This window comes from Bactrocera oleae, chromosome 4 (genome assembly GCF_042242935.1).
Source record: "Bactrocera oleae isolate idBacOlea1 chromosome 4, idBacOlea1, whole genome shotgun sequence".
Lineage (NCBI taxonomy): Eukaryota > Metazoa > Arthropoda > Insecta > Diptera > Tephritidae > Bactrocera > Bactrocera oleae.
This window is the reverse complement of record NC_091538.1, coordinates 65546570-65559317: the sequence shown is the minus strand read 5'-3', so window position 1 is coordinate 65559317 and position 12748 is coordinate 65546570. Positions and strand designations below refer to the sequence as shown.

Here is a 12748-nt window from a genome sequence, read left to right as displayed (position 1 = left end):
ATATATAATATACTTATGTGTATGATAAATCTCTTATTTGAGAGTAGTTTTTTACTGTTTAATAGTAAATAAAGTCATAGACTGAAATTCTCAATAGTCCTTAAGCCAAACCTTAACTCTAAAATCTGCAAGCCACAGGTGTTAAGCGAAAACCCTTTTACTCTTAGGAACTGCGAGTATCAAGATTATTAGTTGGTCATTGAACCGCAATTATTATAATTAATAAATATTTAAATAGTATACTTTTCGTCTCGGAATAGAAACTTAACCAAACATTTTTAAGAACTAAATTAACTGCCGAAGTTGTGAAGTTGCATGTGTTCTTGTTTGTTCTTAAAACAGATTTTTGAGGTAGAAACCGCTTGACAAATTTGTTATTAGTAAATGTTCTGAGCTTGTGAATACGATTTGTACAAATAAATTTCTCGGAATCCCGTATGCATTTCCATTTTACTGACGTACTGACGTAGCCTTGAAAAATGAGTGCAATGCACAATTAATAGCTATTTCCCGTTACTTTATCAAAAGTATGCAGTATGCTTAGTTTTCAGAAAAGTTCATTAAACCCATTAAACCTCAAGTTCACTGCCAAAATTCCATGACAAAGAAATTAGAAGATAAATTGATTATAAAATGTTTTGTATTTATATATTTATATAAAATTTATTTTGTATATTTTTAGGTATATGTAAGGCATTCACATCCAAACAGTCGTCGACGAAAATAATCATCAATTATTAGCTATAAGAAATCGTCTTGGATCGCATAGCATTTTCGTATTCTAAAATTTTAAATCCATTCCTGGTAGAACTCAATCTGAACGTCAATCGTTCTAATACATGAGTCCATTACTACACTGTGAGTATAGCATATCAAAATATACTTTGAAGCAAGTTTCAGCAAATACCAAGTCACAGTGTCCGATTTAAGTCAAATATGCGCCGTTTTGTTCGTAAACTTGTTGCCAACGAGATGCCAACTTCATTATACCCCTCACGTAGAAGGCTGCGTCCCTATTGGCAAAAAACTCGGAGAGCCAATTATCACAGGCCTCTCTTGAGGCCAAGTTCTCACCATTAAGCGCGTTCGCCATGGACAGGAAAAGATGGTAATCACTTGGTGCCAGGTCCGGACTATAAGGTGGGTGTGGCCTGGCGTTGTCCTCATGGAACACAATTCGGCCTCTGTTGATCAAAGGTGGCCTCTTCTGGTTGAGTACTGCCTTCAAGCGGTCCAGTTGTTGGCAGTAGAGGGCCGAATTGAGCGTTTGGCCATAGGGGAGCAGCTCGTAGTAGATGATTCCTTGCCAATCCCACCAAACACACAGCAAAACCTTCCTGGCCGGTAATCCGGTCTTGGCCACCGTCTGTGCCGCTTCTCCGAGCTTTGACCACGACCGTTTGCGCTCGATGATGTCGTAAGTGACCCATTTTTCATTGCCAGTTACAATCCGTTTCAAAAACGGCTCGATTTTGTTGCGATTCAGCAGCGATTCGCAGATGGAAATTCAGTCCATCATGTTTTTTTGCGTTAGTTCCTGTGGCACCCAAACATCGAGTTTCTTTTTGAATCCAAGGTTATGCAAATGGTTCCAAACAGTTTTCTGGCTTATCTTTAGTTCTTCAGCAATTAAATAAGTGCTCACGTGACGGTCTGTTTCCACTATTTCCATGATTTTATCGCATTTTTCGACGACAGCCTCCCGACGCGTGGTGCATCTTTGACATCGAATTTACCGGAACGGAACCTAGCAAACCACTTTTGTGCTACACGTTCGTTTACAATATCAGGCCCATAAAATAAATTAATTTTTTCAGTCGCTTTGGCTGCTTTTTCGGCTAAAAAAAATTCTAAAATATAGCGAATTTTCTCTTTGCTGGTGTCCATCTTTGACGAGCGCTCACAACGAACTGAGTAAATCAATCGAAAAACTGTCAAAGACAAACTTTTAGCGCGAATAAACACGTTTTCAGCGCCGCATAGTATGACATGATACGACACGTAACACCACCGAATTGAAAAATTTAACCAAACATAGGAGTTATAAAACAAACAAAACATAATTCATTCGTATTTTAAGTATTACAAGTAGGTGTTACTTCCGCTATAATTAAAATTACTTTCCAACCGATGATATTTATTTGGTTGAGTATAAAAATTTTAATAAAATGACATATCCACCCTGTCTTTATATATTCACCATATTCATGAATTTTTTCGCCACTTTCGAAAACTTGCACGTTCGATGTTAGGCTTTCAGGGTGAGCTTTCATTCTCTGCTCTTGATCTAAAAGATTACATTTTAGGTCAGTAAACTGAATCATAAGCATTAATCACTTAAATATCAATAGATTTCTAGATATATTTCAAAAGTTGTCGAGCTCAATTATTTAGTGAAAATCAATCGCACCCTAAATCCACTCATCTATGTCTAGTAGTATTTTCATCGAAGACTAAGCGCGAATATTTTTCGTAGTCACTGTACAATGTTTAATAATAAATGCTGCAAACGAAACAAATGCAGAATTAAGATTAAGGAAGGCCCTATGCAAGGCAAAGTGGCAGAATATTTATGATTAGATTTAGAATTAACTAAATATACGCATAAAAACTTTACTTGCATATTTAATCCTTTTGTCTTTTTCATGCAATTTGTTATTTAAATTTTTTATTCAAATGTATGAGAAACCTTATCATTAAAAATAAAATGTTACTGCGTATGAAATTGCAATTGGCGTCCAGAGAGCATGTTGTTTTGTCACTTCATTTATAAAGCGCAGTTGCCAATGAGACCAGACACATTTGGACCGGATACAAGAACACGGATGATCTCTTAGGCGCTTAAATATGGTCGAAAAGCGGTGTTGTTCACGGGAAATCGGTGAAAATTTAAGTAGTCCCGTTATTTGCGTGCGACATATACTGTGCCTGCTAATATTCTGCGGACTGTGCTTGATTTATGGCATGCGTGTCAATCTCTCGGTGGCCATAGTGGCAATGATGGATAATGCAGGTGCGAATCCGAACTTTCCAGTAAGTATTCATAACATAAATTTCAAATTATTTTCGAAATAATTCATGCACACACTTTGTAAACATTTCCTACAGGAATATGCCTGGTCGGAGCAAACGAAGTCACATATACTAAGCAGCTTCTTCTGCGGCTATATATTTGCGCAAGTGCCTGCCGGCGCCTGGGCGCGTCGCTATGGTGGCCGCTTACTTTTGTTCATTAGTGTAACCATTAGTAGTGTGTTGGCGCTGCTCACGCCGCTTAGCGTCAGCCTGGGCGATTGGCCACTGCTCTGTGCGTTACGTTTCTGTCAAGGCTTAGTACAGGGTGCCACCTATCCAACTATAGCCACAATTATGGCCGAATGGGCGCCCATTGAAGAGCGCAGTGCTATGCTCACCTACTGCTGTTCGGGCTTGGAATTGGGTATAGTAATGATGTTGGCCAGCAGCGGCATGCTTTGCTCCTCCGATTGGGGTTGGCCAAGCACATTCTATATACCTGGTGCGCTTGGTTTAATATGGGCCGCTATTTGGTTTACATTTGGTGCGAGTACACCGAACGATTGTAAATATATTACGTTAGCTGAGCGCACACTAATCGCCACGTCTTTGAAACGTAATATGGCACAGAGTGAGAGGAGTAAAGTGACACAACCGATACCATGGTTGAAAATCTGCACATCCAAGCCATTTCTGGTGCTCATAGTGAGTCAATGTGCGTACAGTTGGTGTTTCTGGACATTGCTAACGCAAATACCATCGTATATTAAAAGTATACTCGGCAAGGATATACAAAGTAATGCATTCTATTCGGCACTGCCCTACCTTACAATGCTCGGTCTTTCGTTGGCGCTCTGTCCACTTGCCAGTTATTTGGAGAAATCGAAACGTTTGAATGCGACGGTGAGTCGTAAAATATTCAATACTATCGGCCAGTGGACGCCTGCAGTTACACTAGTCTATTTGGGCTTTCTAAGCACCGATCAAGCTGATCTTGCCATCGTATTGCTCACACTCACTGTTACAATTAGCACCGTTACGCACTTCGGGTTTCAAGCTAATCACCTCGATTTATCGCCATACTTCGCCGGCACTCTAATGGGCATCGCGAATTCGGCGTCGAATGTGATGAGCGTTATAGCACCGCTAGTGGTGGGCTACATCGTGACGGATACGGTAGGCGTCAAGAATAAACTATGGTAGCTAAATAAAAAAATGTTTTCTATTTTTATTTTTATTTGCAGAAAAACTTACATCAATGGCGCATTATTTTCTCTCTAGCGGGCGGTATTAGCTTTTTCGGTAATCTTATGTTTCTGTTTTTCGGCACTGCTAAAGAACAGTTATGGAATGAAGTGCCGCAAATGGTTGTCGAATTAAAGCAGCGTGGTGGGGAGCATTTTACGGAGGTGAAAAATGTGGAAAATTGCGCGGAAAAGGAAAATGTTAATGTTGGTGGTTCCAGAGAGACTATAAATTTAGTGTGATTTAGTAAAATTTTTCAATAGAAATTTAGAAATATCTTGTGAGCATAATCGGAATTACTTTAGTTACAATTATACATACATATTTATAAGTATTATTATAATTAAATAATTATGTAAGAATAAATATATTGAGAAGGTGATTTATTAATAAAAAAAATTATTTAAAGCAAAATTGAATTCAGCAAAACATTCATATTCAAAAAGATTTTGAAAATCTTGTTGAGAATTATTTAAGTTTGATATTCAGAAATTTATATTTAATATTGTAGTCAAAGCACCATTATTTGAAACCTCAGTTCTATGTAAAAACTATCCTAAACACAGATAAAAATTTCGATTTTAAAAGCGCATAATACAAAAACGGTACGCAAATTTGAAGGATTGATTAGAAAGTATTTTGTTATATATTTTTTGTCTATAGACTCATATATAACATAAATTATTAATCTTTTTTTTTCTTACTCATTTATATCCACAATTACATGCCACATGAATTCATTGTCAAGCTCGTTTGATAAAGAAAGTGTTTAGAATAAATATAAACTTTAAAATTTCCACTCAAACTTGCGCAAAGAAGAAGCAATTATTATTTATTTTATTTAAAAATCATACACTGTAAAAAATTGTAAAAAAACCTATCGAAACTTCCTAGAGAGTCAGTTCAGTTCAATGCAGAAAGGCAAAGGGACTTCAGGGCTTATATACACTCGTGAATTTCGAATACTTGTTTTTGTTTGCATAAATATCGAATGTACATATACTTCAGAATATTCTGCGAAATTTTAAATCTAAGCCGGCTGGATCCATTGGCTTGAATTTTTCACGCGTTCTTCTTAGATAAATATTATATTTATGTCACACAATTGGCTCTATTACAAATACATACGGGAGTTCTACGAAAAGACTATATACAGAAGAGAAAAGCTTCCGTAATTGAACAAAAAATGGACTTGGTCCCACTGGTCACAAAAACGGCGAAATATTTTTACATTTTATTTATCTGTTCGTTATCCAAATGGCAAGAAATGGGAGCATTGATACACCATAAATACAGTTAAGCATGCATAAACTTTATTTAGAACAAAGGTCACATATATGTGGGCAAAATCAAATTTGACCTGTATATAGTAGCTAAATCAAATACTTTCTTTTAACCGGATTAAGAACTTTGGTATCAACCATAATAGTGAAGTTTAGCTGAATAAAAAGCAGTTGCGGAAAAATACCCCTAAATCAATGAAAAGTTACTTCCTCAAAGATCAGCCGCAATATCATTCAGTCCATAGCCAAAAGAATATTACCTATTCCTGGCAAACTTAATTATGCTTTTCTAGTTAAATTCAAAACTGACTCTACTACGTTTTTTACCTTTTACCAAGGGATTTTTACGGTGTTCCCATTTAGAGTTGGAAATAAATAAATAAATACAGTAGCTATTTTACCTTTATTTCATATGCCTTTATCTGCAGATTTATTGCCGTGGCCAAGCATAAGTAAATACTGTATTTTAATGACAACATTTGAATGCTTTCCAAATATAGCGACTGCTCTTATTTTAACTTCCTTCAAACTAACGTATACAAGTACATACAGCGTGCAAAATTGTTGATAACGGGATTGTGGGTGTCTGTATGAATGTGTATTTGAAATGCAATTGTTGTTGTTGTGGTTACATACATATATATATATATATCAGCAGATGTTGATTATCACCAAAATATTTATTTATATCAACACATATGTACAGAACGACAGTGCCATATCTTATCACTCCACTGGATGGAGTCGTTGGATGCATTAATTTGCAAATCATATTTTCCTTTAAAACAGAGTCGCTTGATGCGCAGAGAAGATTTTGTGCCCGCAACCATCGACGGTGATAGTAACTAAATGCTTATTACGCATCAAATTCAAACGACAAGAGCAGTGAGTAGCTACGCGCATAGATATGGTGACAACGCGACGATTTTCACTTGAGCCGAATGGCAAATTCAAGGGTAAGACGATAGGATATAGACACTTGCAATGTCTACTCATATCCATGGGCTTCAGTTTGCTCTTCGCAATGCGTGTGAATCTCTCCGTAGCCATTGTGGCTATGATGGATAGTAAAGGCTCGAATCCAGACTTTCTGGTGAGTAATTTTTCATAAATTTTCCAAACTTTTTTATCGTTACATAAGCGGTATTATCGCATATCGCTCGAGATTGGTTATGAAATGCACGCTTTTTCTACTCTCTACAGGAATACCATTGGTCACAGCAGACAAAATCACACATATTGAGCAGCTTCTTTTGTGGTTATATTTTAGTGCAGATACCCGCAGGCGGTTGGGCGCGTCGCTTCGGTGGGCGCCTACTATTGTTGCTCAGCGTCACGCTTAGCAGCATTTTCGCATTAATTACACCGCTTAGTGTCAGTTTGGGTGATTGGAAGCTGTTATGTGCGCTGCGCTTCTGTCAGGGCCTGTGTCAGGGCGTTACGCTGCCTACCATAGCAACGCTCATGTCCAAATGGGCACCGATTGAGGAGCGTAGTGCCTTACAAACTTACTGCTATTCCGGCGCTCAGTTTGGCATAGTTGTGATGTTGGCCACCAGCGGTGTGCTCTGCTCCTCGTCGTGGGGCTGGCCGAGCACTTTCTATCTTCCCGGTTTATTGGGTTTAGCTTGGTCGGGCATCTGGTTGGTGTTCGGTGCGAGCACACCACGTCATTGCAAGCACATTTCGGCGGGTGAACGTGCCATGATCGAGGAATCGTTGGGTCACGACACCAAAAGCGCTGAATTCGCTAAAACACATGCTGTGCCCTGGAAGCAAATATTCACTTCCAAACCATTTTTGGTGTTGATCTTCAATCATTGTACAAATAATTGGTGTTTCTATACGTTACTCACCCAAATACCGTCGTATATTAACAGCGTACTCGGCAAGGACATCAAAAGTAATGCTTTGCTTTCATCGCTGCCTTACATAACTATGTTGGCGTTGTCTATGATCTGCTGTCCGTTAGCGAGTTGGTTGGAAAAATCGAAATTGTTGAATGCAACCGTGAGTCGTAAGATCTTCAATACGATTGGTCAATGGATACCGGTGGTAACGCTTGTATCACTCGGTTATCTGCAGCCAGATCAAGGCGATTTGGCAATTATTTTGCTAACGGTAACTGTTGCCATCAATACAGTTGGCCACTTCGGCTACTCGGTGAATCATCTGGATTTGTCGCCCAACTTTGCGGGCACCCTTATGGGCATTGTCAACTGTTCGGCTAATGTCATGAGTATTATAGCGCCGTTGGTGGTTGGTTACATCGTCACTGATACGGTAAGTAGCAGTATTTGTAATATATATGTATCCTTAAATTATCGCTAAAACCTTTACAATCTTCTTTAAATCAGACAAACGTCTATCAGTGGCGCATAATCTTCACAGTGGCTGGCTGTATGAGCTTTTCGGGCAATCTGATGTTCCTGATTTTCGGCACCGCGAAACAACAACCATGGAACAATCCACCACAAATCGTGCAGGAAGCAGAACCTTTGAAGAGTTTAGACGTCGATGCAAAGCAGTTGCAAGAAGGGCAAGAGAAGGAATTGGCGTCGGTTTGAAGGACGTGTTTGATAACCATTCAGTATTACAATCAGTGGCACTTTTAGCTTATAATTAATTGAAATTAATAGTGTAGTATATTGATAAGTCTAGTTTAAGGATTGGGCATATAAATATAATATTTACTAATTACCAACTATTTCTGGAAAATTCATGCGATAAAATGGTATACAAGAAACCACTGCAAGGAATGTTTAATTTTTGATTAACGCATTTTTTTATAATACTCCGATTGGGAATGATATAACTCCAATACTTTGTTTCATTTTTTTGGTATTTTCGAAACTTGTATAGAGTACTTTGAGTAATGTCACTCCAATAATCAGCAGCGTGCAAATTCCAACAAAATAAGGTACAAAAATATATTCAAATATCAGATCTATATTTCTGTTATGAAAAAAAGCTTCTTGTAAAACCCATGGGTCATTTAAAGGAATCTTAAAACTTTTCGGAAGCTGTAGCAAATATCAGCTAAAGCTCCGACAAAGATCTGGCCAAGTGGTAAGTGCCGATTACAGCCACATATACAAACAATAACGTAATCTAAAAAACCAAAACTTCTAAATTTAAGAAAAAGCTTGATAAGTATCTGAGTATAAACATTTTATTTTTATTCGATATATCGATATAACCTGTGCGATTTAAATATAAAACGGCACTTTATTTTTAAGAAATCTTAAAATATTCCACTTATAGTCATAAAACTAAAAGATTATGTTTTAAAAGAAAAAAACTATTATCACAATATGGCTGCAGAAGAGTTCTAAGCTAGTCTTTTCTTTTATTCTTGTTGGAAAATATTCCTAATATGCTTAGGAGTACAAAAATATATATGATAAAAGATTATCATTTCATGGTGCCGTATTATTTATCTTGTTAATAGATATACCCGTGTGAAACAGAATAAAGGGTCCACAATACGTTATCTCCTACTATCGCACGACGAGTTTTCTCTTTTTAATTCCTTGAAAATATATTTATAAGTCTGGACAAAAATAATTTAAGAAAAAGTTTATTTTAAATACAAATATTCTAAATCTCAACTCTCTTTTGATGTATGAGTACTCAAGATATAAGAAAGCTCACCACCAACTACAGAGTTTGGGTATATGGCATAAACTTATTAGCATAAAGCTCATGGCTCTTGAATGAGATAAAGCTATATTTAGATTAGTCTAGAGATATATGTTAGGTAGTTTTAATCACTTAATATCCAACTGTTATCACTGAAGCAGCTACTGATTTTCAAAGTGTAAGAAGAGCCTCTGAAACGAAACAAAAGCATAAAAATTGTATATAAAAACTGTGTTCATTGAAGAACCAAATCATTTGTGAGCGCGATTGTCAAAACTCAGTTATATCTCTTACATGCCAGTTGTCAACAAGTACCGCACTTATAGCCATGGTATCGGATCGACGCTCTTCTTTTGTGTCCAATAGCAAATTTAAGGGCAAAATGTTTGGACATCGTTATCTACAATGTTTGCTGCTTTTTACAGGATTCCTTTTGATTTTCGCATTGCGTGTCAATATTTCAATTGCGATCGTCGCAATGATGGATAATAAGGCGGCAAATCCCGATTTTCCCGTAAGTGAACTTTCATTTTTGTACCGAAAAGAAAATATATACATTTATAACCGAACGCTTGCAGGAATACGCGTGGTCCGAGCAAATCAAATCATACATTCTAAGCAGCTTGTTCTGCGGTTTCATTTTACTGCTGATTCCCGCTGGTGGGTGGGCGCGTCGTCTCGGTGGTCGCATTTTTATGCTGATTAGCATTAGTCTCAATAGCGTCTTAGCGCTACTAACGCCATTAAGTGTGAGCATCGGTGGATGGCCTCTACTGTGTGCACTACGTTTCACTCAGGGTCTGCTACAAGGTCTTACATTACCAGCTGTTGCAACGATTTTGGCCAAATGGGCGCCCGTCGAAGAACGCAGCGCCATGCAAACATTTATTTACTCCGGTGCTCAGTTGGGCATTGTAGTGATGTTAGCTGCAAGTGGCAAGCTTTGCTCATCGCGTTGGGGTTGGCCGAGCACCTTCTATTTACCTGGCGCTTTGGGCTTAATTTGGTCTGTATTTTGGTACATATTTGGAGCGAGTACGCCACGTGATTGTAAGCGTATCTCAGAAGAGGAGCGCAATATGATCGAAAAGTCGTTAGGACATGACAAAAAGGCAGTTAATGAAAAGCACCCAGTGCCATGGAAACGAATTTTTACATCGAAACCATTTCTGGTTACCTTCGTAAATAACTGTGCTAGTGATTGGTGTTTTTGGACTTTGCTCACACAAATACCATCTTATATAAAAAGTGTACTCGGAAAGGACATCAACAGTAATGCATTGATCTCGGCGCTACCATATCTCTGCATGTTTACTTTGTCCATAATACTCTGTCCTGTGGGAACTTGGTTGGAGAAGTCGAAACGCTTAAACCCAACTGTAAGTCGTAAGATATTTAATACAATCGGTTTATGGGGTCCCGCAGTATCGCTAATTTGTTTGGGTTATTTGCGTCAAGATCAAGGCGATCTGGCAATTGGCTTGCTAACAGCAACCATCACCTTAAGTGCTCATGTGAATTTCGGCTTTATGGTAAATCATCTGGACTTGGCGCCGAATCTAGCTGGCACTCTGCTCGGTATTACTAATTGTTTTTCGAATATGACGGGTATTATAGCACCAGTCGTTGTTGGTTACGTTGTCACTGAAACGGTTAGTTGCAGAAAATTAAAAATTTGTATTACATTTTCACATAATCTCTTATATATATTTTTTTTTAATTATTACCAACAGACAAATATCCATCAATGGCGCATAATATTCTTTCTTTCTGCTGGCATTACTTTTGTCGGTAATCTCTTCTTTCTCATTTTCGGCACAGCTAAGGTGCAGCGGTGGAATGAACCACCACGCGAAGTTACTCCAATTGAGCAACTAGAGCAATTGGTCGATAGTTTGGGAGAACCCGATAAAGCAGCGGAAGCACCCGATGAAGAAGATGACAAAAAATCCGCTGTTGAACAGAGCGCTGTTTAGATCGCTATATGTGGATACATATGTATGTACAAAAAGGAAATAAAAAGTTCGACAGTCTGATTAATCCAATATCTGAAATTTGGCGTGTTGAAATATAAGCCGTTTAAGAAAGGCAACTGTTTGGTAGGTCCTTAATTGTGCACCATATATAATAAATGAGATGATGGTTGTTGACCTTGCTAACATATTTATAAATATGTAAAGACGTTGCATTTAATAAAACCTCAGATACACTAATACTTGTACTCTTGCATTTATGAAGAGATAAATATAATCTATGTGCCTACATATATATACTCTATTTTTAAGTTGACGCTGTGGAATTAGTTTAAAAACACACCGACTTAAGATTCTTATATTCCTATATTCAATTTAAATAAATGAGAAGTAAGATAGAGCTAAATGCGGGTAAGAAGGAATTCAAAAACCAAAAATGGAAGAAATTTGGTGATTCCTCTTCTTAGCACCATATAAAAGATATAATAACTTTAGTCACACTATCTGTTTTGATACCGTCCATATCATTTAGATTAAGAGCTATTTGAATAATGATAATGATCAACTGCTTTCGGAGCCAAATATTAGAGATATCAACCCAAAGGGGCAGCACTCTTAGCTAACTACCTACAGTTGGGGTATAATTGTTCAAATAGGTGCTGTAGACAACTGAATATTTTATTTCTAAATAAATTTCTAGAATATCCAACGCTCAGCTATACGAGAAATTAGCCTAGCATTACCTTACTATTCCATTTATTATACATATATCTACAATTATAATGTATATAGGTTTATCCCAACGAGTTTTATCGCGGCGTTTTAATCACTTAATATCCATTTGTTATCTCTAAATGCGTTGCTTTTTAACATATTTAAATAAGCTCTTTGCAAAGGGTGTGTTTTTAGTGATATAGAAATTTTATAATATAATCGTAAATAGCCCAACAGCAAAGATCATTGACTAGACGACTGTCAACTCGGCAAAATTCTGCCGCTTCAACAACAACATCATTGACTAGACGTAAACCCAAAAATGTAGTCTAACGGAGTTAAATTAGGTGACCCAGGTGGTGGCCATTCTACCGACCAACTATCACATTAACTTTGACCCGAACTAAAAATATTTTTCCCTGAATGTTACAAGCCTTTGTATGTTCATTTGAAGTTTGATCTCCATATGTCAATTAGTTTGTATTTGGCAGCTGTTTGTTTAGAACGCGTGCATTTTGTTTGACGATTTTTATAATAAAAAAAAGTCGCATAACGAATTTGCTTTCCAAATGTTGCAGAATTATTTTGGGGAATCTGCTTTATCACGAACAGAAGTATTTGAGTGGCAGAAATCATTCAGTGAAGATTGTGTAGTCATCGAAAACATGCCTCATGCGAGTCGTTCATTCACCTCAGTTAATAACGAAAAAGTTTAAGAGACAGTGTTTGAAAATCATCGCGTTTTTATCAAAGATATAGCAGAGAAACACAACATCTCTTATAGATCGACTCAAAACATTTTGGTTAATGTTTTGGGTATGAAGTATGTCAATGTTAGATGCATAGCAAAAAAAACCTCGTACCAAAAGACCTTAG

General features: G+C 37.3%; 3 protein-coding genes across 3 annotated transcripts; all 3 read left to right on the top strand.

Moving 5' to 3' along the window:
- The first annotated feature begins 2678 nt into the window (after window positions 1-2678).
- LOC106627281 (sialin) lies at window positions 2679-4675 on the top strand. The gene is made up of 3 exons (XM_014247347.3): window positions 2679-3033; window positions 3109-4191; window positions 4260-4675. Exons 1-3 carry the CDS (start codon window positions 2848-2850, stop codon window positions 4500-4502), a joined length of 1512 nt encoding a protein of 503 aa, XP_014102822.1. The 5' UTR covers window positions 2679-2847; the 3' UTR covers window positions 4503-4675.
- A 1651-nt stretch (window positions 4676-6326) lies between these two features.
- LOC106627324 (putative inorganic phosphate cotransporter) lies at window positions 6327-8289 on the top strand. The gene is made up of 3 exons (XM_014247406.3): window positions 6327-6636; window positions 6747-7826; window positions 7901-8289. The coding sequence occupies exons 1-3, from the start codon at window positions 6451-6453 to the stop codon at window positions 8108-8110; spliced, it is 1476 nt and encodes a 491-aa protein (XP_014102881.1). The 5' UTR covers window positions 6327-6450; the 3' UTR covers window positions 8111-8289.
- Window positions 8290-9287: 998 nt separating this feature from the next.
- Window positions 9288-11453, top strand: LOC106627322 (putative inorganic phosphate cotransporter). Its single transcript, XM_014247404.3, has 3 exons — window positions 9288-9699; window positions 9764-10837; window positions 10919-11453. The coding sequence occupies exons 1-3, from the start codon at window positions 9514-9516 to the stop codon at window positions 11159-11161; spliced, it is 1503 nt and encodes a 500-aa protein (XP_014102879.2). The 5' UTR covers window positions 9288-9513; the 3' UTR covers window positions 11162-11453.
- The last annotated feature ends 1295 nt before the right edge of the window (window positions 11454-12748 follow it).

What these genes read in the sequence shown, in the direction of transcription:
- LOC106627324 (XM_014247406.3), top strand. Translation starts at nt 6,451, where the DNA reads ATGGTGACAACGCGACGATTTTCACTTGAGCCGAATGGCAAATTCAAG. An exon ending in GCTCGAATCCAGACTTTCTG is followed by an intron (nt 6,637 to 6,746) that starts GTGAGTAATTTT and finishes TACTCTCTACAG; the next exon opens with GAATACCATTGGTCACAGCA. An exon ending in GTTACATCGTCACTGATACG is followed by an intron (nt 7,827 to 7,900) that starts GTAAGTAGCAGT and finishes TCTTTAAATCAG; the next exon opens with ACAAACGTCTATCAGTGGCG.
- LOC106627322 (XM_014247404.3), top strand. Translation starts at nt 9,514, where the DNA reads ATGGTATCGGATCGACGCTCTTCTTTTGTGTCCAATAGCAAATTTAAG. An exon ending in CGGCAAATCCCGATTTTCCC is followed by an intron (nt 9,700 to 9,763) that starts GTAAGTGAACTT and finishes GAACGCTTGCAG; the next exon opens with GAATACGCGTGGTCCGAGCA. An exon ending in GTTACGTTGTCACTGAAACG is followed by an intron (nt 10,838 to 10,918) that starts GTTAGTTGCAGA and finishes TATTACCAACAG; the next exon opens with ACAAATATCCATCAATGGCG.
- LOC106627281 (XM_014247347.3), top strand. Translation starts at nt 2,848, where the DNA reads ATGGTCGAAAAGCGGTGTTGTTCACGGGAAATCGGTGAAAATTTAAGT. An exon ending in GTGCGAATCCGAACTTTCCA is followed by an intron (nt 3,034 to 3,108) that starts GTAAGTATTCAT and finishes CATTTCCTACAG; the next exon opens with GAATATGCCTGGTCGGAGCA. An exon ending in GCTACATCGTGACGGATACG is followed by an intron (nt 4,192 to 4,259) that starts GTAGGCGTCAAG and finishes TTTTATTTGCAG; the next exon opens with AAAAACTTACATCAATGGCG.